Source organism: Atractosteus spatula, chromosome 7 (genome assembly GCF_055471065.1).
Source record: "Atractosteus spatula isolate fAtrSpa1 chromosome 7, fAtrSpa1.hap1, whole genome shotgun sequence".
In the NCBI taxonomy this organism is placed as follows: domain Eukaryota; kingdom Metazoa; phylum Chordata; class Actinopteri; order Semionotiformes; family Lepisosteidae; genus Atractosteus; species Atractosteus spatula.
Window position 1 is genome coordinate 42,035,142 of NC_142712.1, and position 23,371 is coordinate 42,058,512.

The 23,371-nt window shown below is 49.8% G+C and overlaps 1 protein-coding gene across 3 annotated transcripts in view; it reads left to right on the forward strand.

Moving 5' to 3' along the window:
* The window catches only part of srgap2 (SLIT-ROBO Rho GTPase activating protein 2), a 97,990-nt gene that overhangs the window by 69,413 nt on the left and 5,206 nt on the right, over nucleotides 1-23,371 (forward strand). The window contains exons 6-22 of one of the 3 annotated variants that reach the window (XM_088922012.1): nucleotides 173-388; nucleotides 1,229-1,357; nucleotides 2,398-2,619; nucleotides 5,635-5,736; nucleotides 6,179-6,376; nucleotides 7,747-7,831; nucleotides 8,818-8,845; nucleotides 9,626-9,656; nucleotides 11,507-11,567; nucleotides 12,249-12,326; nucleotides 12,958-13,092; nucleotides 14,748-14,853; nucleotides 16,363-16,587; nucleotides 20,039-20,118; nucleotides 20,357-20,537; nucleotides 22,033-22,188; nucleotides 22,287-22,605. In XM_088922012.1, coding sequence (XP_088778138.1) covers nucleotides 173-388; nucleotides 1,229-1,357; nucleotides 2,398-2,619; nucleotides 5,635-5,736; nucleotides 6,179-6,376; nucleotides 7,747-7,831; nucleotides 8,818-8,845; nucleotides 9,626-9,656; nucleotides 11,507-11,567; nucleotides 12,249-12,326; nucleotides 12,958-13,092; nucleotides 14,748-14,853; nucleotides 16,363-16,587; nucleotides 20,039-20,118; nucleotides 20,357-20,537; nucleotides 22,033-22,188; nucleotides 22,287-22,605 — 2,352 coding nt within the window. The remainder of the gene's footprint in view (nucleotides 1-172; nucleotides 389-1,228; nucleotides 1,358-2,397; nucleotides 2,620-5,634; nucleotides 5,737-6,178; nucleotides 6,377-7,746; nucleotides 7,832-8,817; nucleotides 8,846-9,625; nucleotides 9,657-11,506; nucleotides 11,568-12,248; nucleotides 12,327-12,957; nucleotides 13,093-14,747; nucleotides 14,854-16,362; nucleotides 16,588-20,038; nucleotides 20,119-20,356; nucleotides 20,538-22,032; nucleotides 22,189-22,286; nucleotides 22,606-23,371) is intronic. The other 2 variants (XM_088922013.1, XM_088922014.1) reach the window with 2 other exon arrangements.

Below are 23,371 nucleotides of genomic sequence, written 5' to 3' on the forward strand. Positions count from 1 at the left end.
GTGGAACGCATAGTAACGACACAAAATGCTCTGCACATTTACTGTGCTGTATCTCATCTCCACCAGCCCGAATCTTTGCTTGGGTCTGCTGAGAGCTGAGGAGCAAACGCAGGTTTGTGTCCTTCTGTTCTGGCCGTGCTCCTGAGCTGGGCGTGTCTGTGGGCCCTTGCAGGTGATGAAGACCTACCACATGTACAACATGGACAGCATCAATGCCGAGTCCAAGCTGAAGGAGGCAGAGAAGCAGGAGGAGAAGCAGATGGGGCGCTCCGTCAAGCAGGAGGACAAGCAGACGCCGCGCTCCCCTGACTCCCTGGCCAGCGTCAAGATCGAGGAGAAGCACGTGCGCCGCAGCTCCGTCAAGAAGATCGAAAAGATGAAGGAGAAGGTGACTGGCCTGTGTGCGCGTGCGCGTTTGTGTGTGTGTGTGCACGTGTATTTTTTTGTGTGTGTGTTGTTGAGGGCGATGGGGCTATACAGACAGTGTCTTGCTACTGTTGGTGACTTAAGAATATTGAAAAGGTTCCTCCAAGAGATCATCATTTGTCCAGTCTTGTTCGTTTCACCACTAGTAGCTTAATGATCCTAGAGATTCATGAGCCCGTTTCTAACGGGGTCCCAAGGAGTCATCTTAGCAGAGATGGTCTGCACCCCTAATTATCCTAAACCTAAATCCATCTTGCATCTCCCAGGACACTTGCAGATTTTGAAAAAGTAACTCTGCGTTGACTAGGTCAGCAGATGAGATGTCCATGTCCTTTCAGAACAGGTACAGAAACATCATTTCGAAGGAAATGGCTCATTCCTGCAGGGATTTGTGAAAATTGTGGTAATGCACATGCTGATGAAGGGAGATGTTTGAGTTACTCTCTGCCTTTTTCTTGTGATTGCAGTTTCTGTTCTGTCATTTAACATTGAACTGAACATTAAGAATTTCTATATGCTAAAATCTGCAGGGTGTTTATTCTTTGTCGCCTCCCAAAACTGTTGGTTAGAAGGAGTTTGGAAGCTGTAATCACAAGTAAAGAGTTATAATGTGGCATGGTGGGCTATGAGCATGGAGGCATCTTCTCTTGTCTGTCCATCATTGAGGTGGGTAGACTGAGAACTCTTTACTGCCACCAGTCGAGGGTGTATGAGTCAATGAGGAAGACTTCGAAATTCAGTCCTCCTTCTTTGCTTTATTACCTTTAGATTAACATGTTTTACTCTCCTCTCCTTCACCCAGCGCCAAGCCAAATACACTGAAAACAAGCTGAAAGCAATCAAAGCCAGAAACGAGTACCTTCTAGCGCTGGAGGCCACCAACTGCTGCGTGTTCAAATACTACATCCACGATCTGTCCGACCTCATTGACGTGAGTACGCCGGCCTTCATCACGAACATCAAGACTTGGGGGTTTTAAACGACAGCAATGAAGCGATTTGTATGTTTACTAATTTCTTAATAATTTTAAAGATCTTATTGATTGACTTGCAGATCAATCTGTTGACTTAAGAAAGCCAAATGGTGTGTACAATCACTATTACTCTCACACCCACAGATCAACATTGAATTGAACTGTCAGCCCTGTTGCTGGTTACAAATTACAAACCCAGAATTCTACGGCTTTTCCTTCCCCGTAAAAGCTGTTTAATCCTGTTTCTGGTTGGGAATCGGCACCAGGCGGCTGGACCAGAGATTTGATTTGTAATTCGGAAACAGCCAGGCTGAACAGCCAGAGCTGCATTTTTCCTCCTCATGTAAACGTGCCCGTATTCTCAGTACCAAGAGCAATGTCTTCCTTGCGTAAGAATGGTTATTATTTCAATCTTATTTGGATTATGTCCCGGGAGAGGAGAGCCAGACAATGTATTATTGAAAGCTTATCATAAATTCTCTGGGAGACCCTGTGCTATGAATATGAATGATCTCTTTCATGTCTGCGCTAACATGTGAGGCGATCCCTGTGCACTGGGGGGCTGTGGTGCCGTCCGATATTAAAGAAAGATGAAAGGACTAATAACATGCTGATTAAAGAGGAGACAGCCCATCAGCTCCGCCGGATTGTTAACATAATCGCTCGCTCGTCTTTCGGGGAGCTCAGGTTGTTTCTGTTTGCATGGTGTTAGCGCTGCGCAGTCAGGCCTGCGGTTTGTGGAAACGAGCTTCTGGTCGGACTGGGGGGCTGATCTGTGATGGGATATCAAGCCTTTTACTTTCATTCAGAGAGTGGCTGAGCGAAACTCGGGGGGGGGTCCCATGCGCGCATAGGAAAGCTGAGAAACAATATACGTCTTTGAGATGGATCTGTCATTATCTTGATCGAAGGGAGTTTCATGGTGTTTGGAGGGGGGTATCCCCTCTGCGGCATGTCTTTTGAGTCCACCGTTGTCCCTCTCCCTCTGTCCCTGGCAGTGCTGTGACCTGGGATACCATGCCAGCCTAAACCGGGCCCTGCGCACCTACCTCTCGGCCGAGTTCAACGTGGAGTCTTCCAAGCACGTGGGCCTGGAGACCATCGAGAACGCCGCCGAGAACCTGGATGCCAACATGGACAAGCAGCGGCTCATGGAGATGTACAACAACGTCTTCTGCCCCCCCGTGCGCTTCGACTTCCAGTCGCACATGGGCGACATGGTCAGTGCTGCCGGCGGGAGGGGACACATGTGCAGGTCCAGGGTCAGGAACGGGAAGTGGGGTGGCAGTTCGGGCTGGAGCAGGGGTTTGGGCTGTACTTGGGATTTAACGTTGTCGAAAAGTTGGGAGGCTTTGGTTTCGGTGTTGATTAGTGCACAGGTTGAGCTGGGATTTGGGCTATGATTGAGTTTTAGCTTAGAATAGGTTTTGCAGTAGTCTGGGCCACTCAGGCTTGGACAGTTGACTACACCAGGGTTAGGACTGGGGCATAGGTCTGGCAGGGGTCAGAATGGGACAGCGCTGCAGTGAATACAGCTTCTGACGCCAGATCAACTTTTGCCTGGCTTGTGAGGCTTGGATCAGTGAGGTACTCGACAAAGGTGATGAGATCGGCTATATGCCCTTCTGTCATTTATCGTAAGATGAGATAAAACCATTACTTTCTGCCTTTACTGATAAAGTATGTGTGCTTGATTAACAAATTTCTTTAGGGCTGAAGCAGTAGAGCTTCGGGGCAAAGTCACCGAAGGCCCTGTCACCCCCAGTGGGCTGGAGCAGTAGAGCTTTGGGGTACGGTCACAGAAGGCCCTGTCACTCCCAGTGGGCTGGAGCAGTAGAGCTTTGGGGCACAGCCACCGAAGGCCCTGTCACCCCCAGTGGGCTGGAGCAGTAGAGCTTTGGGGCACAGCCACCAAAGGCCCTGTCACCCCCAGTGGGCTGGAGCAGTAGAGCTTTGGGGCACAGCCACCGAAGGCCCTGTCACCCCCAGTGGGCTGGAGCAGTAGAGCTTTGGGGCACAGCCACCGAAGGCCCTGTCACCCCCAGTGGGCTGGAGCAGTAGAGCTTTGGGGCACAGCCACCAAAGGCCCTGTCACCCCCAGTGGGCTGGAGCAGTAGAGCTTTGGGGTACAGTCACAGAAGGCCCTGTCACCCCCAGTGGGCTGGAGCAGTAGAGCTTTGGGGTACAGTCACAGAAGGCCCTGTCACCCCCAGTGGGCTGGAGCAGTAGAGCTTTGGGGTATAGCCACAGAAGGCCCTGTCACCCCCAGTGGGCTGGAGCAGTAGAGCTTTGGGGTACAGTCACAGAAGGCCCTGTCACCCCCAGTGGGCTGGAGCAGTAGAGCTTTGGGGTATAGCCACCGAAGGCCCTGTCACCCCCACTGGGCAGATGAACAGTGAGACCCCACTGTAAACCAGAATCAGCTGGAACAAGGGGAGTCAATGGATATTGGTTGGATACTGAAGTGTGGTATCATATAGCACCTTAAACATAAGCTGCAGGATTTAAAAATCAAATCTGACAGGAAGCCAGTGCAGGGACCTCATGATGGGAGTATCCTAGAAGCTGAATTTCCAACATATTGTAAAGGCATTAAAATAATCAATCTTAGAAAAACAAAAGAGTGAACTGGGTTTTTTTTCTAGTGTCAGACATCACAGAATGCAGCCTGGCAATGCTTCTAAGATGTTTTTTTTCCTGATATTCTGTTTCTTTGCTTATGTTTCTTAAATGTGCACTGGATTAATATTTGACTTAAGGTTAAAATCAGATGCCAAGTTTAGGTTTGACTCTCACATCTAGGCCTAGAATTTGGCTCAGCGTGAAGATGTCGGTTCTATGTTGTTTTTGTAAGAAATAAAAAAGATGTTGGTTGTGGGAGGAAAAGGCAGCTTCCTCGGTGCGTTCAAGTGAGGGGAATTGAATTCCGCAGTGTTGTATTGCAATGGGTTAAGTGGGTGTTTGGCTGTCAATACAGGTCTCTTGAGCGGTCTGAATATTTGCCAGTATAGGAGTTTTGACAAGTCTGTACTTTCAGATGGTGAGACAAACACAGCTGGGCCAGCAGGTGGCTGGTCGCAGGCGGCAGAGCAAAGCAAATGCAGACATGGCAGGAAAAAAAGAACATTTCTGTGGTCCTCAAAGAAGGCACACCGGGTCTTCAGAGCTCCCCAGCTCAGGCTGTCAGATGTTTCCTTTCTGTTACACGGTATCACATGAGATTAACAGTCTGCCTTAATCTTCCTTGAAGAGCTTCCTTGGGATGTCGGCCCAGGGGCTGATATTGTTGAAGTAAAAGGATGGATTGCACTAGTTACTATCAGGTACCTGAGCTTGGAGTGAAAAATAACAACAACTGTCGGACTTTACCCAGTAGACCACTGTGTATGGCACTTTTTCACCAGAGTTCAGCCAGTTGTCCTGCCCTGTGGTTTGGCAGTGCGTTTGTGTTCCCACTTCCCACGGCGCCATGTTACTGCGCCGGCTGCTTCTGTCCTGGGTCCGCTGCTTTTAGTCTTGGCTTACCTGCGCGAGCCGCTGGGGCCGGCCGCCCTGTTCTGCGAGCACCCCAGCGAGCGACTTGGGGCGGAATGTTATCCGATCCCGTCGTTCTCCGCCGCCTCGGGGGATAGGAATCCAGATGTGGTGGCTTCCGAGGCTGCGGACTCGCCAGCTTTCCAGACTGTTGGCGTTAAACCGGCTGTTCATCGTTGCTGCAGCCCGGGGCCCCAGGCCTGTCTCGTGCAAAAGAGGTTAAAATCCAGGGATTAAAGTTTCAAGAGGGACTTGAAACATGGTTTGGCATCGTGCTCCTAGCGCATTCCTCATATGGGTCAGTTTAACAGTTTAACAGCTCGGTGTCTTGCTGGTTGTCTTTTATTTAGCTCCCCCGCCCCCTCCAAACGCTTTCTAGCAGAGAGAGCTTGTTTATAGCCGGACGCAATTCTTCGACAGAGTATTTACGGTACGTTTCCAGCAGGCCACTAAGGAATGCCTGGAACGCTGTTTCAGATTTCTGTTCAAGATGTAAAAAACCAGCTAACGCGAAAGTGGAGCGGGCGGTTCTTCCTCTCCCCCTGTGGCGAATGTGCGGGCCTGTTGTAGCTCAGGAATGAGACTGTTTGGGTGGTGGGTGTTCTGTGCTGTTGCACTGTACTGTGTCTCAGTGCTCTGACACCTCCTGTCCTGGTTCACCCCTTTCTCTCTCTCTTCCCCCCCTCCTTCTCCCTGGGCAGGTGGGGCACATGTGTGCCCAGCAGCCCCTGCAGGGAGAGCTGCTCCAGAGGTGCCAACAGCTGCAGTCACGCCTCTCCACGCTCAGGATAGAGAACGAGGAGGTCAGTCCAGCACCGCAGGACCCACAGCAGATGTGTCGGCTCAGCTGCTCAAAAGAGCTTGTGTGTTAGAGAGGTTACGAGTGCATGTGTCAGCTGTGTCCCGGGTGTCTGCATTACTACAGCACATGTGCGTGGGGCAGTTTATCATTCCAGTGCATGCACACTGTTCTCAGGTCAGGTCTATCAATGCATGGTTTTGTCAAATTCAACGCGCTGATTCTGTATGTAACAATCATCTTGGCTAGAATTTGCCACAGCTTGAGAATGAAATGCGTAACATTGCTGTTAAACTCAGAAATGTATGGCTGGTGTTTTTTTCCTCATTTCTTGGCTTTAACAGCTTCTGAGTGACTTAACAGCAACAACCAGAGCCCTTGAACTCTGTCAGAGGCCCAGAGAAAAAGGAAATCCTATATTTTTTGGTTTGTTTCTCTCTGTGTAGGTAAAAAAGACCATGGAAGCCACCCTCCAGACAATCCAGGACATGGTGACCATCGAGGACTACGACGTGACCGACTGCTTCCAGTACAGCAACTCCATGGAGTCGGTGAAGTCCACTGTGTCCGAGACCTTCATGAGCAAGCCCAGCCTGGCCAAGAGGAGGGCCAACCAGCAGGAGACAGAGCAGTTCTACTTCACGGTACGGGAGACCGCGTGTGTGCCTGGAACCCCTCCTGCAGCGGGTCACCCCTCTTCATCAGCCGAGCCTGTGAGCAGCTATGCTGACCGATCTGTGGAAAGCTCCTAGGGTCCTGGGGTGGGGAGACAGCAGCAGAAGCCCCACAGTACCCTCTGTCTGAAGGATAAAGACTCTGGGTCCCATGGCCCTCTGATGAACTTCCCTTATAATAAAGTAGATTTTGTACCTTTAGCATGAAACTCCAGGCTGTTATACAGAATTAGGCTGAGGGATGCTGTGGTGTGAATTGATGCAGTCATGGTGAAAGCTGACCTAGATACAGGCGCACACACCCTGCCCCCAGTCCCTCCCACGTTGAGCCGGCGGACAGACAGAGCTGCAGACGGAGGGGAGGAGAGCAGCTCTGTGAGGGGAGGAGAGCCCTCGTCCGGCGGGTTGCGGGAGCGGATCGATTTCCCTTCAGAGCGTCGGCGTCCCGATGGACCCGTGACTTCGCAGTTCGTGCCGGGTTCTTTTCTGAACTAGTTTACCGATGCTAGCCCTCCGAGGGCTCGCCTGGTTTTTTGAAGGACCTTGGGGAAGTGAAATGTGCACTTTCCAATTTCATCAAGTTAATAAAAAAGCCATCTGTGCTCATCAGGATCAAATACAGTACAAATATGGTGCATGAGTTGTTTGAGCTTTGAAAAGGATCAGAAGTGATTTTAAACACACGCACATACAGGCAGTGCTCCCATGAGTGTCTCATACCTGCAAGGGATTTAAGGGAAGGATCCCTTTTTTGAGTATTGAGGATTCTATCTAATAAAAAGAGAGAGAAATGCCCAAAGGTTAGCTTTCATATCATCATTCTCTGTTTCAAAAATGTTAAATTCAGTACTTCAGTCTTTTTGTTCCTGGTTTGTCTTTTTTTTGTCACTTTTGGTTTGTCTTGTGTGGTTGGGTGAGGCATCTCAGTCCTGCATGAAAGTGTGGCTCAAAATTTCACTTTTTCAGGGACAGGCTGAGGTTGTAGGTTTCTTTGCAGAATCATGGAGGGCAGAGATCTGTCACACAGTGAAGAGGTGGTGGGAGGGAGTTAGGGGACACGGGTGACTAGGGCTCAGGAATACTCCGCAGGGAGGGGGTATGGGGGGAATATTCATCAGAACACAGACCTTCTAGTAGGAAACCTTCACTGACTTCTTATTTTACACTGCTGTTATTCTATGGTTCTTCTGTCCATGCTGGACACACACACACACACACACACACACACACACACACCATACCCACCCCGCTCCCTTTACCAGGATGGGAATCCATTGAAGGGTTCGAGGACCTGTGTCGGCTGTACCACCTCTTATCGTCTCCACCGTTTTCATTTGCAGAAGCTGAAGGAGTTTCTGGAGGGCAGGAACCTGATCACTAAACTGCAAGCCAAGCACGACCTGATCCAGAAGACACTGGGAGAGAGTGAGTGGCCCGGGTGTTTTGGGAGGGCGGGTGGGTGAGTGGGGTGTTTTCTGTGTGTCCGTGGAAGGTAAGTGATGCAGATCTAATTCACTCACACGGGCAAGGAAGTAAAATCAATTTTCTCCAGTTTGCAGCTAGGTCACTTCTGCTTTTTGCCGTATGAAATTATTTTTGCCGTGCCATGAGGAATGAAGCCATGACACTAACACATACCAGGATGTATCGTGGCACTGCATGGATGTTCATCAGGGCAGAGTGTCCGATATGGCCTGAGCAGCCCTTGTGTGTCCATCACAGCCCTGCGTCGCCACAGAAGGAGCACTGGTCCTCTGTTCCCACTCCGTAGGTTCACGACCACTCTGTTAGCAGCACGGCACACAGAGGCTGTATTGTTGAGCTGGCACTGTGTGAGCTGTGTCTTTGCTGTAATTCCATGGGGCAGGAGGGGCCGCCCTGTCCTATGTCCAAGCTCGGAACGAGGTGGGCATTACTGGACTGGCACGCTCAATTCATCACCACAAGAAGTGAACTTAACCTCTACGACTTAGAATAAACCAACTTCCAGAAACCTCACAGAGTCCATCTACAATATTCATTCCACTTGACAACATGCATGAGCAGCCTTGTTTCAGATTCATGGCGCTGGTGCTTATTTCTGCCATGATCGTGCAGTAAGGTATGGTAGGAATGTCAGTTTTAAGGCGCAGAGATTGTTGGGTGTTCTGGGTAGGTGTTTAGCTCTTTTAAGTAGAATCTCCAGCAAGCGCAGTGGTGGGATAGTGGTGAAATCAGCTGGCAAGTCTTTCTTCAGTATTCAGCATGTTCTCACTGTAGTTAACTGTACCGTTCTGGGTTTGGTCAAGTCACTCGTGGAAGTCCCTTTACTGCCTGGCCCACCTGTAGCTCGTTTCCGAACCCTGTCCTGCACCCCGATACTGCCGATGCAAGGTCCTGACCCCTATCTCTCTCTCTCCTTGTCTCGTCAGGCCAGAAGACCGACTGCTGCCTGGCCAGGTAGGTGTGGTGAAGGAAGCTAAACCTGAGAGCAAACACAAACGTGCTCAGTAACGCTCACTGCCAAAAAGCCCAAGCTAGGAGCCAGGATATTTTTAGGAGTTTTTATTTTTATTTCATTTTATCTGCTGTTTAACAAACATCTGCCAAGTTTGTGGGTGTAACTCTTAGTAGTGAGCTGGAAGAGAGAGATGTTTAATAGGCCAAATCCATTAAGCCCCTAAATAATGATGTACTAATTTAGCTGGAACATGAACAAGGGAATGGTTTTTGTTACTGGAGCACCAAGGCATTCCAGAAGTGAGAATTCCAGCCCCTCTTGCCTCCGGCATCAAATTCCATCCGGCATGTTCTGATGGTTTGGGGATCTCTGGACAAACCAGATGTTCACTGGGAAATGGAACTGAGTCCAGTTCCAATTTTAGTGACACAGAATATTGCAGAGATGGTTGCCATGTCTGTTTCAGACTGTTGAGGGCAGATTTTGTTCTTTTTGCTACTTCAGCAGAGTGTCTGGAGTATCTCCATTACCTGATGTCTTAGTGCTAGTTTTCTCCACAACCCACACCAGAACAAGCAGGTTTTCTGACAGGGAATGGGAGCATGGAAAACGTTTCCTTCTTTATTCACTTCAGTGTTTCCATCATATTATGAAAGATGAATCCAGATAGAGCTTTTCAAGGCTGCACATGGTTTCAGGACGGCCTGGGTGTCACAGAATTGCTTCAGTTGGGAGGAAAGGTTGTGTAATAATCAAGTGCCTTGTTTTCACTCTTGCAGCGGAAGGAGAAACTCGACAGTGAGGAAGCAGGTAATTTTCACTTCCTGCTGGCACGGCGGTGCCTTTGTGTCTGGGTGTGTGATCCAGTCCACATCCACTGCATGCAGGGGACTCTCCTCCACCCGACAGGGCACAGGGCCACCTCTCAGGCCCCCGTCAGGGGTGACGGAGGAGACCACCAGTCTAGGGGGGTGCTAGACCCTTGCAAACAAAATTAAGAATGCAGCAGGGCTTATTTTACTTAATTGTTCTAGGCCAAGGTTAGCATAGCTCACATTTATTGTTTTATAACTACTGTATTTGGCTTACACTTTTAGCCAATGCAGCTTAAATTTATATCTGATTATACACCTGGGGTATTTTACTGGAACAATTCTGGTGAAGTACTTTGGTCAAGGGCACGGCAATAGTGTCTCACCTGGGATTCGAACCCACATCCTTCCTGTTATGAGTCCAGAACACTGACCACTGCTCCACACTGCTGTCTGCTTCTATGGCATAAATATTTCATTCCTGCCATCCCATAGGTCATCTCTGAGGCTGCCTGCACTGATCTGAGACAACTGGAATGATTGATTCTCTGCATTAGCGCATAGTGACAGTACATTTAACAGTAGTGTGTTGGGATAGTAGGGTTTTCCCACTGCATGCTTCAAGAAGTCATTCTTGCTCCTGATGATCGATGATCTTATTAATTACAGACGGACACCCCATGGACAATCAATCAATTAGTGCGATTGAAGGGAGAAAAATTAGTTCTGTTGCCCAGGACAAACCCATGAAAAAGAAAAGTTTTTCAAACAGACAGCCAGAGAGAGACAAGTGCCATTTGGGCATTTAAGAATAACTGTTGTTTGCTCAGAGTTGGTTTCCACTCAGTTTTCCCCCTGGTGAGATGCTGTCGAGTTTCTTTGGTTTTTTGTCACCCTATAATCATCGTCCGTCATCGATTTAATTTTAGAAGATCCTTCCCTTTCCTAAAAGAAGGCTGCAGGGAAGTGCTGACCAGTAACATACTTCATGCCATCACGACATACTCATGAGTACAAACAGTCCTGCTCTGCTGCTCGCAGGGCATGAGTACTACACTGCCCCCTGGTGTTTGTCTGCACTCATGACCCCCTTCTCTACCCTGTATGTGTGTAAACCATTGTGTGCAGCTGTAAGCTTGTTTGAAAATCAAAATTAAACAAATGTTGCAGTGTTGCTTTTCTCCATCACGTATATCTGGAATAATATAACAGGAGAAGAGAAGCTTATGAAATCTTACATTCAGCATTCTGAGTAATCATTAAATGAAAGTGCAAATATTTTCCTATGAAAATGTTCTGTTTAATGTAGATGAGCAATGCATTTTGATAACCAGTTATTATTATGAAATTAATTCATTCTGGGAACTTGAAAATAAACTGCATTGTGAAGTACTAGGTATAGAATGTGTGTGACAGTTAAACTGACCTCGGCTAATCGAGTCAATTCCCTCTTATCCATGTTGGTGGCAGCCAGGATCAGTATGTGAGGGATTCATAAAAACTGTGCTCGTCTCGAAATGCCTGGGAGAAGCATCCTCTTGTTCCCAACAGTCTCCGTCAAAATAGATGAGAAGTGGTCTCCTAGCAACAGTGGGCTTCTGCTGCTCTCCCCTCGGCGCCTGTTGCCATGGAAGAGTAACCAGGAAGAGGTTTCGAAATCTGGCATCCAAATTCTGTATCCCTCAGCACAGGCTAGTTTTCTGTCTTAAGACCATCAGAAGAGGTGGCTCGAATCTGCTAACCTCGCGCGGCAGAAATGTCTCGGGTCATTTCCATCTCGGCCGTACCTGGTTTTGTTTTTCTTGTGCGTTATTCCCCCGTCACACTTCCTGTCTGTCCCCTCTGCAGGACTCCAGCCAGGTCATCCCCCTCATGGTGGAGAGCTGCATACGGTTCATCAGTCAGCACGGTGGGTTGGGCTCGCATGGTGGGTGGGGCTGGGGGGGGGTTAAAAAGGAGTTATGCTCATATCAAAAGCATAATTCCATAACATTATTCCTTTTCCCCCCAAAAAAATTTGTTAGTCTCCCAAGTGGCTCAGCCTTAAATTGCCCACCTGTACAGAGCCTGATCTCTGGAGTCCAGTCACTAGCTGACTGTGACCAGGATTCCCCAGGCAGTGGCGCACGGTTGGCTGAGCACTGCTGAGGAAGAGTGGGATAAATCCAGCCAGGACGTTCTCAGCTCTGGGAGATGCAGCGCAGCCTGTGGTGGTGCTGAGGTCTGGCGAATAGTGTACTCCTTGGTTTGATGTTTTGTGGCCTGCTGTGTCTGCAAATGCATAGGAGATGAAGCTCTCCTTGGGAGCAGGGTGTGAGCACAGGTGCTCTGACACGGCCTCACCAGGGTAGCAGCTCTGCTCTCACACGGCTTTGTGGTGAGGGGGTACACATTCTCAAGGACAAGAAGGGAGGGAGAGGGGGTTGGTGTTGCCCTAATGTTCCAGAGTGCATGCTAGAGCGTACTAGAGCACTTGTGTTCTCTTGTGCCGATGTTCCAGAACACGTACTAGAGCATGTGTGTTCTCTTGTGCCGATGTTCCAGAACGCGTACTAGAGCCCTCCTGTTCTCTTGTTCTGTCCTTACGCAGGTCTGCAGCATGAAGGCATCTTCAGAGTCTCGGGGTCACAGGTGGAAGTCAACGACATTAAGAACGCCTTCGAAAGAGGTGAGGTTTTTTTCACCCTTGAAATGCTAAGGCTCTTTTAAACCTGCTGTCAGGCACTCTATTGTTCTGTGGAATTTAGGAGGACAGGCCAGTACCAGTGCGTCTTCTTTGATATGTAACAATTCTGATAAAACACCTGGTATTTTATCTGTTTGTTCAAACAAATGACCACCTTTTCCAAACTTTGTAATTGGTTTGTAAACAGAGTGAAATATTTTTGCCATGATCCACATCAGGTGACAGTGTGTATTTTGCAAATAGATTTTTTACGGAGTACATATGCTTACCTTAATTCTGTAATTAATTTTCAATAACATCAACGTTTTGATAAATAAAGGTGTCATTCTTCGTGATTTATAGGAACTAAACCTGAAGTGCCTGTAAACTGCAGGGTACTGCGATAAGAGAATAAAAGGAACAACTCAATATTGTTGTCTTTATACTCAGAGAAGACAAATTCTGAAACGTCCCCTAACAAAGCACGGGGCTTTTTAAAGACTTTTCATTTGCAAGGGGTATGGCAAAAACAGAAGGGTGGTTATAAAAGCAACAGCCTGTAATTATACGACAGGCTGCTCAGATCACAGAGAGTGAGCCGCTGAACAGTCTGGCTGTCTGCTTGTCACCGCAGGAGAGGATCCGCTGGCCGGAGACCAGAATGACCATGACCTGGACTCCATCGCCGGTGTGCTGAAGCTCTACTTCAGAGGCCTGGAGAACACCCTCTTCCCGAAGGAAGTCTTCCACGACCTCATTTCCTGTGTCTGTAAGCATATGGGCCGTTTATTATTAGCACGTCCCGTGCAGCCCTGCTTTTTGTTTCGTTTTGTTCTTGTTTCTGCACAGCCCCTTCCTGGAGAAGGCAGGATATTGCGGCTCCAGGGGCAGTGCAAAAGAGAGCCCCTGGAATGAACCAGTCTGTGGAGACCCTGGAGTCAGCCCACAGTATATACAATAGGCCTGACTCCCAAGTGGAGTTAAACTCGGGAGTCTTCAAGACAAAGCAGGAGGTGCCTCTTTGCTTAGAGAGCTGTGCGGCCGCAGGGAGCAGACAGTTCACCTTGTTGTTCATTGACAGTGAGGCCCAGTTCACCTTGTTGTTCAGCCTGACAGTGGGGCCCAGTTCACCTTGTTGTTCAGCTGACAGTGGGGCCCAGTTCACCTTGTTGTTCAGCTGACAGTGGGGCCCAGTTCACCTTGTTGTTCAGCCTGACAGTGGGGCCCAGTTCACCTTGTTGTTCAGCCTGACAGTGAGGCCGCAGTTCACCTTGTTGTTCAGCCTGACAGTGAGGCCGCAGTTCACCTTGTTGTTCAGCCTGACAGTGAGGCCCAGTTCACCTTGTTGTTCAGCTGACAGTGGGGCCCAGTTCACCTTGTTGTTCAGCCTGACAGTGGGGCCCAGTTCACCTTGTTGTTCAGCTGACAGTGGGGCCGCAGTTCACCTTGTTGTTCAGCTGACAGTGGGGCCGCAGTTCACCTTGTTGTTCAGCTGACAGTGGGGCCCAGTTCACCTTGTTGTTCAGCCTGACAGTGAGGCCGCAGTTCACCTTGTTGTTCAGCTGACAGTGGGGCCGCAGTTCACCTTGTTGTTCAGCCTGACAGTGGGGCCCAGTTCACCTTGTTGTTCAGCCTGACAGTGGGGCCCAGTTCACCTTGTTGTTCAGCTGACAGTGAGGCCCAGTTCACCTTGTTGTTCAGCTGACAGTGGGGCCCAGTTCACCTTGTTGTTCAGCTGACAGTGAGGCCGCAGTTCACCTTGTTGTTCAGCCTGACAGTGAGGCCGCAGTTCACCTTGTTGTTCAGCCTGACAGTGGGGCCCAGTTCACCTTGTTGTTCAGCTGACAGTGGGGCCCAGTTCACCTTGTTGTTCAGCTGACAGTGAGGCCGCAGTTCACCTTGTTGTTCAGCCTGACAGTGAGGCCGCAGTTCACCTTGTTGTTCAGCTGACAGTGGGGCCCAGTTCACCTTGTTGTTCAGCTGACAGTGGGGCCCAGTTCACCTTGTTGTTCAGCTGACAGTGGGGCCCAGTTCACCTTGTTGTTCAGCTGACAGTGGGGCCCAGTTCACCTTGTTGTTCAGCTGACAGTGGGGCCCAGTTCACCCTGTTGTTCAGCCTGACAGTGGGGCCGCAGTTCACCTTGTTGCTGAGACTGATAGTGAGTCTAATGGCCTGCTTTCATTTGCAAGCTTACATTCTTATATTGGTAGTCATTTACAATTCAGGAGGTTATGAATGGAGGCTAGGGAGAGAACAATGCAGTGTGAATGAACTACTGCTGGAGAGCTGCAGGACCTGGCATGAACTGGTGATGACTTCATCTTTTAAGTTTCGTCAGTCTGAAGCACTCCACTGCACGAGAGTGGAAAGGGACTAATTTTGTTTGCTTTTTTTGTGTTTTCCTCCCTTGCGCTCTTGTCTAGCTGTGGAAAACCCCCAGGACAGAGCTGTGCACATCCGCAAAGTCCTGCTGTCCCTTCCCACCTCCACGCTGGTCGTCATGAGATACCTGTTCGCCTTCCTCAACCAGTGAGTGCGCCAGCGGCCCATTGTGGCCCTGCCCTGGACAGACCTGGGCCTCTAGCAGGAATGGCTGGCTACACTGTGGCTGAAGTTCAGTTACTGTATTTTCAATGTCACAGAAGCTGGATTGGTGTCACATTGTAGCCTTCCGCTGTAATGACCCATTGAGTGCTCTGTCATGGTACTGTAGCATGTCCTGCTCATTCCCCAGCTTGCTCACCTGTGAAGGCCTGTGTTGAAACATTGTGTCTACCACGTTAAACCACAGTTTCACCATGCTGCCATTCATTTTAGTCTGCCTGGTGCACTCTTGACTTCAGTATCATTATTTTTACAAGCATGAAGCCTTTTTTTTTTTGCTTCTGCTTGTCATTCCATGTTTTTGCAGAATCGTAAAAGCCACTTTGTCACAAACCCGTCGCAGGTAATTTCCTAAAATCCGATCAAGCGGGCGCTCTCCAAGCTCTGGAGGCTCTGGTCCTGAGCAGGGGACGAGTTCTCTGTGCCAGCCAGCAGTCTTTCAGAGTAGTGGCCTGTTGTACAGCTGGTATCAACAGGATGCAGACCTTTTATGTGTAGCGGGTTGGTCCTGGGTGTAAGGACAGGGTGCTGGAGACTCGAATCCCCTGTTTTGTCCAGACCTGGGGAATCCCAAGAAATGGCAGTGAAAATCGTGAGGAAGAACCACACATCTGTGGCAGTAAAACAATCCAAATGAAATCCAGATGAGCAGAGCCGGGTAATTAGAAGCCTGACTTGTTACTGTCCAGGACGGGCGCATAAATTCTTCTTTAATTTTATGATTTGGCTCAACAGGAGCAGTACAGTGATTCCCCCCCACCACCACACACACACCCTTCCGCTCTGATCTCAGGTTTCCTGTGTGACCTGACAGAGGATAAAGTGGGGGTATCTCAAGAGGGGGTCAGTGCTCCCAGGACAGTCTGGCCAGCACAGCCACAGACAGAGGCAGAGAGAAAAGCAGGGCGGTTGCTGCTGTAAAATAAACCAGCTGTGATGGAGAGTGTTCTAGCTCCCTGGAAATCAGACTGGATTGTTTCTTAGTTCTGATGCATAATACAGCTCTGACGTTACAGGCCAGGTTGTTTAAAGTAAAAAGCACCTGATAGAAATACAAGAATCGTGCATTATAGGTTTAAAATAAATACTCATGAAGCCTATATAAATACGCATGCATCTGTTGACATTAAGTATTGGCACCCTTTGTGTGTCTAGAACATTGCCGATCACAGCTTTCTTCATGTACAGTGGGAGGTTGTAGAATGCAAGAGAAGGAGCACCAGTGAATTTGCTAACGGAAGATAATGTACTTGGTGCTGACATTGAAGTAAACAGCTGCAGACAGATGTGTACGTGTTCAGGTGTTATTTGTCGTTCATATTGAAGGATATTGAGGTGTAAGTCGTGCTGGCCCGCAGAGCAGTGAAGTGTGTACATACATTTCCTGGTGGTTTAAAAGCGTTGACATGGCGTTCTGTGTCTGTACGCGTTCAGCCTGTCTCAGTACAGCGAGGAGAACATGATGGACCCCTACAACCTGGCCATCTGCTTCGGCCCCACGCTGATGTCGGTGCCCGATGGGCATGACCAGGTCTCCTGCCAGGCGCACGTCAACGAGCTGATCAAGACCATCATCAGCCACCACGAGGCCATCTTCCCGGGGCCCCGCGAGTTGGAGGGGCCTCTGTACGACCGAGGGGGCGCCGCCGAGGAGTACTGGTCAGTGGGGTTATTGCATCTGGGGTGGGGTCCTTATTTCTGCAATGCGGGCGGCACTGCGGGCACCGTGCCCGCTCCGTAGCAACGGAGTCCGATGGGAGGGTCGCCTGGAGCCGGCAGGGAGCCTACAGCTCCGGCACGCTTGCTCACTGGGAGCGAGCAGGGTTTGATGTGCGCAGTTTAATACAGTAGGTCTCTGGTGTTTCTGTGGTCCAGGAGTTCTTTAATAACATAGCTGACTAGCTGTCATGAGGCCAGCTGTGCCCGGAGTCTTCTGTAAATGCATCTAGGGCATCTTTTATCAGGTGGTAGGGAGGAGTCCTTGGCTTCTTGGACTGGGACTTCTGGGTTAATAGACCGCAGGAAACTGCCAGGGATGTTCAAAAATAGGTTGAAGCTGACAAGTTCTTTAACCTTCCCCACAGTGAGGTCACCCTAGTGTTGTAAATTTGAGGTGAGATCCGTGTGTGAGGTCTGAACTAAAGCAGGTAGGGTTTATATGACACCGTTTGGTTTTACAACAGTCTGGAGCAGCTGAATAACTCCCCGGAGATTGTGACAGTTAGGGAAATGACTATATTCTGGCCATTTAGGATTCCTGTATGAAAGTGTCTTTTCTGAGCTCGAGTATTTTCCTTGTGACTGTGATCATATCTTGCTGGGTTTTGATTGCAACTTCCGAGCCGCGGGGTGGAGACTGAGAAGAGAGGCTCTAGAGAGCAGAGGGGATTTTTGAAAAGCTTCCAAGCTGAGTTTTCTGTACAGTATTTCCTAAACTGGCATGTTTAGAGACCTGTTTTGTATTAGAGGGTTTTCTGAGCTTTTAACCCTCCTCACCGTTAAGGTCCATTTAGGGAGGTGAAAGAAGAAGAAAAGAGGGAGAGAAAAACAAGAAGAAACTCTGTTTCTTAAAATGTGCCTTTTATTCTTCCTGAGGATCAAACATTATCTACTAGTCAGCTGCTGTGTAACTTGTTCTTTCACTGTAAATTACAAAAATCCCTGCCATTTCAGAAAAGGACATTTCGTCCAACCAAGATTAATAATTTTCAGTCGTAGACATTGAAATCTGCTTAGAATGGAAACACCTGAGTGGTTTCTGGGAAGTATTAGTGTACCCTTTGTCACTAATGCTTTAATTCACTAGAATAGCTAAACCACCACTTGTAAGCATGAGATTGAAGAATGATATGATGGAAAATACTCTTTTAACAATTATTAGTTAAATTAAGGGTGCTTCAGCTGAAGGATGTTAGGATTTCTGCCTGCACATCCACCGTTACGTTTGCCAGATTTCTGTTTTACTTTGATGAACAATTAAAGGTTGTCAACACGCATAAACTGTCAAAAAAACAATAACACTCTGATTTGCTTTCTTAATTCTGACTCGCCTTTAAATGCTCTTAGAGCAGTCTGGTAAGGCTGAGATCAGAGGGCTCACTGATGGTGTTTGTGCTGCCCTTTCCGAACCTGCCGACTCCCAGAAACAACTGTCCCGTGGGGGACAGGGGAGGAAGAGGAAGGAGGATTGCAGAGTTGCCTTCCTCTGGCGGACGAGGGGCTCTGGGAATGAGAGAGAGAGGAGCTGCGCTTCACAGCAGGAGCACCCCTGGGGCAGCTCAGTTTTCCACATCAACACCCTGCAGGGGCTCGGGCTCGGAGGCCAGCGCTGCGCAGGTCGTGTGAGCTCACGGAAGAGGATTCGGGGGAGGGCCTCAGTGAAGCTCTTTCATGTCTTCCCCCCTGCGTTGCTCTACTTCTCTTCAAAGAAGACGTAAGAACATAAGGCTGCCGGCAAGAGGAGGCCAGTCGGCCCATCTGTCCCGCCTGGTTAAACAACAAGAAGTTGTTTCCAACTCAGTGTTCTTCTTGCGTGCAAAAAACACCTCCGAGGTCAGTTTCTCCATTACACAAGAGGAGTTTATTTTCCCGCAAAACAGCTGCTCTTACTTTGGCAAAGAAAATGTTTTCAAGCTCTTACAGATGACAAAATCCCTTCAGGTTCAGGTGTTCAGTGCGAACACTTATTTTTCCCGATGCAGCACACGCTGCAGTAGTCCAGCGCAGGAAGTAAAGCTGTATTCCACTAAGAGACTGGTCCTCTTGTCAGTCAGCGATTCGTGGCACTCGTAGAGGTTAATTCCAGGCTGGAACTCAGAAGGACAAAAAAACAGCACGTCTGGGCTGTGGAGCCTCTTCGGACAGGAGGGAGAGAGCAGCAACATGAGGCCAAGGAGAACAAAGGGAAGAGCTTGTGAGAGCAGGCCCAGCAGGTGAGAGAGTGTCCAGACGGAAGGAAATCGGATTCCAGGAGAATTGTGAAGAGCCGAAATTTCTGGAACGGAACAGTTTAAAAGGAAATTAGCCAATCAATGAGGAAGGCGTGATCCTGGTTTGAGCATAATTTTGGCATCTGATGTCTGTCTGGAATCCCTGTGAAAGTATGCAGACAGAGGGGCTAGTGTGATCATGACCAGGAGGTTTTGTCAGCAGTTGTCAGATGCCGTCCAGTTCTCCAGGCTTTTTGAAGTGATGCTTCTCTGCTCATAAGGGATTTGGGGTGATGTGCACCGACATGCAGAGCCTCTGCCTCCTGTCTGAGCTTAGACAGCGGGGAACCTAACTGTGAAGAGCAGACAGGGCGGACAGTTTTATGAATCTGACAAATTTAACACGGTTTAGCTCACTTTGAAAGCACCTGGGGAGGATGAAGAACTGGGCATTGTTTTCTGGAGACTGCTCTGCACAGCTTCCCCAATCTTGACTGAATGGTACCGAGCCCAGAATCAAAATTGGGCCAGCCATGCCTAATGCTCCAGTGTCCCCTGGCTCTGTGGTGACCATTTCCCTTAACACTCCCTTGAACAGCCATGCACATGTGCAGCAATGACCGCAGGTCCAGGAGCAGCTCTCCCCTTGCTACATGTACCATCCACAGTATCTGACTGAGAAAAGCCAGTAAATCCCTGGGTATTGTTGTAACCAAACAAATTTCACATTTCCTAGGTTGTTTTGGAGAATTTGCATGATCATATATCTCCCAGCATCCTACTTTTCTGACCAATAAGTCTTATTTACTGGACCTTTTGGAAAATATGAGGCAGAATTACCTGACACTTGTACATCTTCCTCTACACTGACAGCAACAGCCTGTTTTTGTTCTTAGAACCACGACTTAGTGACAATTGTTGACATTCTAGGCAAAAATTCCGATAGGAAACGTCACCTGATTGTACAGCTCACGAGAGTGCTTCTGCAAGGAGATTCGAGGAAAGAGAGAACTGGATCTTCTGGTAAATAAGGAGGTTTTGAACACCGGTCTCGCACAGCTGTTCAGAGCCGTCAGGAAGTGGGCGTGAAGAAAGGGTTTCAGTCGTTCCCGGCGTCGCAAAGGGCTCACACCTGGGCGCCGCCCCCCGTCCTGAACCTGGGCTCTCGTTGTGTTTTGCAGTGACAGCCCCCACAGCGAGCCGCCCACGGCAGACGATTCCGTGCCGGACACGGTCTCCGAGCAGCACAACAGCGAAGACGGTGAGTGGGGCCGAGCTGCAGCAGGGAGCCAAGGCGCGCGCCGTCTTCCACCGTGAAACACTGAGGCACGACTAGCAATAAGACCCCACAGGCCAGGACGGGTCCTTTCCTTGCGTGTGCGAACTTCCTTCTGGACTGCTCCTTCGCTCTCGGCCTGCGCCGTTGTTTCTTCTCCTTGCATGGCGGCAGTGGTGAAGTCGGGGGTCCCTTTCTAACCTGGGGTGCTTGTCGGTTTCAGAGTCAGAGCCCATCGAGGCCATTGCCAAGTTCGACTACTCGGGGCGCACAGCCCGGGAGCTGTCCTTCAAGAAGGGGGCGTCTCTGCTGCTGTACCAGCGCGCCTCCGATGACTGGTGGGAGGGGCGGCACAATGGCGTGGACGGGCTGGTCCCTCACCAGTACATCGTGGTCCAGGACATGTGAGTTGAGCCTGTCGGAGCCCTCTGGGCCTGGAACGTAGTCCCTGTCTCCATAGCGATAAGAAGGCTGACGGTACAAGGCAGCACTCTGGATCGGATGCAGTAGTCCAGCAACAGGCCCAGTGAGATCCACAGCCCAGAACATTCTCAGTGTTTATAGATGTGGGAAGGAGAGCAGCCATTTGACCCCATCAATCTTGATCTCGGGGAATGACCACCACTCAGCCCTCCTGCCCGAAACCGATCAGCCCGGTCCTCAAGACCTGTGCAAGACCTTCCTCCTGCTCGTGCTTTCTCCAGCAGCCTCCTGGTCCTCCTGGGGGTTCGTGCTGCTTGCCTGCCATGTCTTGTGACAATTGAGGAGTTAAAGATAACTCGACAATTGCACAGGTCTGTGGTTGTCCAATCAAACCCCCCACCCCTTGTTTGTCCATCACAGCTTCAGTCCCAGACCACGCCAGCTTCCGTTTATCCCCCGGAGCTGAGTGAAGGAAGCACAGTGGAGTGCCTTCCCTCCAGGATACTTCCCTCCCAGATACAGTACATCGTCTGTATCTGGGCTTAAACCCACAAGCCTCTGGTGATGGGTCTGGAGCACTAACCTCTACTCAACACTGCCCCCTCCAGGACACACAAGGCCTCTCTCCTCTTTTTTTCCTGTCTGCGTGTGTAGGGGTAGAAGGAGCTTGTGTTGCAGGAAAGTACACTGGCTGACTTCTGACAGCAAGGGATATTTATCTACACCTTTTGGATTTGGTTCATTGTCAGCCCCTGGAAGCATTCGAAAACGTTCAGTTTAAAGCATGTATCCTCCTTAGCATTAAGGTGTGACACTATACTGTTAGCTCTGCGCGATGTTTTTTTATACGGCTGTTTTTTGTTATTCATTTGCTTGTGTTCCACTGACACGCGAAAATATAGCACAGACAAATCAGTCGGTCAGATTCCAGATGACCAAAACTTGTCCATCTTCAATCTTCTGTTATTGGGTTCATCTTTTCAAAGTCTTTGCCATTACGATAAGGCAAATATGCATTCTTTTTTCTGGAAAAGGTTTAGGCTTTTCAAAACTGGCTGTGTCCTGTCTCGAGGAAAGTGAAAAAAGGTCATGCTCTGCTGTTTTTTGTCTGCTTGATACTGGTGATAGCTTTGTTCAGAAAAAATACGAGCTCGCCCCTGACCAGGACTGTGTGGGGACTGTGCTTAGTTGTCAGAGTGGCTGCTTTTCACATGGGATTTACTGACAGCAAGGCTAGTGTAAAATTAGGGGACGTTTTAAAGAGCCGTTGAAGTAAAACTGTAAATCAGGAATTAGTGCTGTCTCTCTTGCCTGCTCCAGACCACCCTTGGCAGGAGTTAAAGCTGGGGAGCCATATCGGGGGTGATTTACAAAAGGGAGGGCTGCCCCAGGCTGCCAGCGAGGTCACTGTCCTGCCTGGGTGTCTTGACTCACTGTGGCTCTCCCGCTGTGCTGCGCTCTGTCTCTGTGCCACAGGGAGGATGGGTTCACCGAGCGGTCGAGCCCCAAGGCCGAGCTGGAGGTGGCGTCGGAGGTGCCGCCGCCGCCGGAGGAGAAGGTGTCCGCCAGGGGCAGTGTGAGCTCGCCCACAGGAGGCCACGTGGCCGATATCTACCTGGCCAACCTCAACAAGTACGAGACGCTGAAAGTGCTGAAGCCATCCCTTTCCTTTCCTAATGCATTCACAGGTCCTCTGGAGTGTCTCAGCTTCTCCCCTGTTTTCTCATTAGGTTGAGGCAGCGGCCAGAGGCGGGGGGCATCCGGAGGTCTTTTCGGACGACTGAGGGCCTGGCCGAGGGATCCCCAGGGGCCACAGCCGGAATCCGGGCCACCTCCATGCCCACTGGCAGCCTGCCCAAAGAGGGGCCGGACAAGAGGCCCGTGAGCGCGCACAGCGTGCTCAACTCCATCACCCGCCACTCCTCCCTGAAGAGCAAGGTGGAGAGCCCGCAGTTCCGCAAGGCCGCCACCGCAGGGCGCTCTAAGAGCTTCAGCAACCACCGGCCCCTGGACCCCGAAGTCATTGCGCAGGTAGAGCACAGCTCCCAGGTGTGCATCCCCGGTTTACTGTTTCGGTCAAAGCTCCTCCTGCTCTGCTGCGTGCTGCTTGGCGAGAAGCAGGCTCTGTTGTTCTGTGTGTAGGTTTGTAATCGGATACGTCCGACCAGACTCCAGAAATAACGAGTGGTTTTCCATCTAAAACAGCTTGTAATGTAATAAACGAAAAGGAGCAGGCTCTGTGTGTTCCTGTGGTTCATCGCGTGCGGCTGTGAAAAGCACAGCTACCGGGACCGGACTGATACCCCTCTTGTCCGAACCCTTGACCTGAGCTCGTGGTCCGCAGATGCTGTCGGTGCACAGGTTACAGCCAGTCCCACAGAGTGGTGACTGTGCCCTTTTCAGCAAGCGAGACCATGACCTTTCGTTCTGCCCAGACAGTAGCCTGAGAAGACAGATAATTTATGCTGCACTAGGGCTTTTCAGACTGCCTGGTGATGGGCCTCACGCTGCTCAGCCCCTTGATTTGTAATTCTCTGAAACCCAATAGTTGGCTGGCGTCTTTCACCGCGGACCTCGTCACGTTTCAGACATCAGTCACGCGGCCCCGTCCTCCTGTGCTGGTAGTGTGGGCTTTATTCAGGTCCCCGCGCACTTTACCTAAAGGTGTGTTCTGCTCTAAATAATTTCTCAGGTCCTCTCCGGTTACTGATGAACAATTTAGGGATTGTGCTCCAACAGTCGCTAGTCCCCCTTTCTCCCTCCCTCTGTTTGGAAATAATCTGGGTGCCCTGCTCACCTTGAAGGCTCGGCTCAG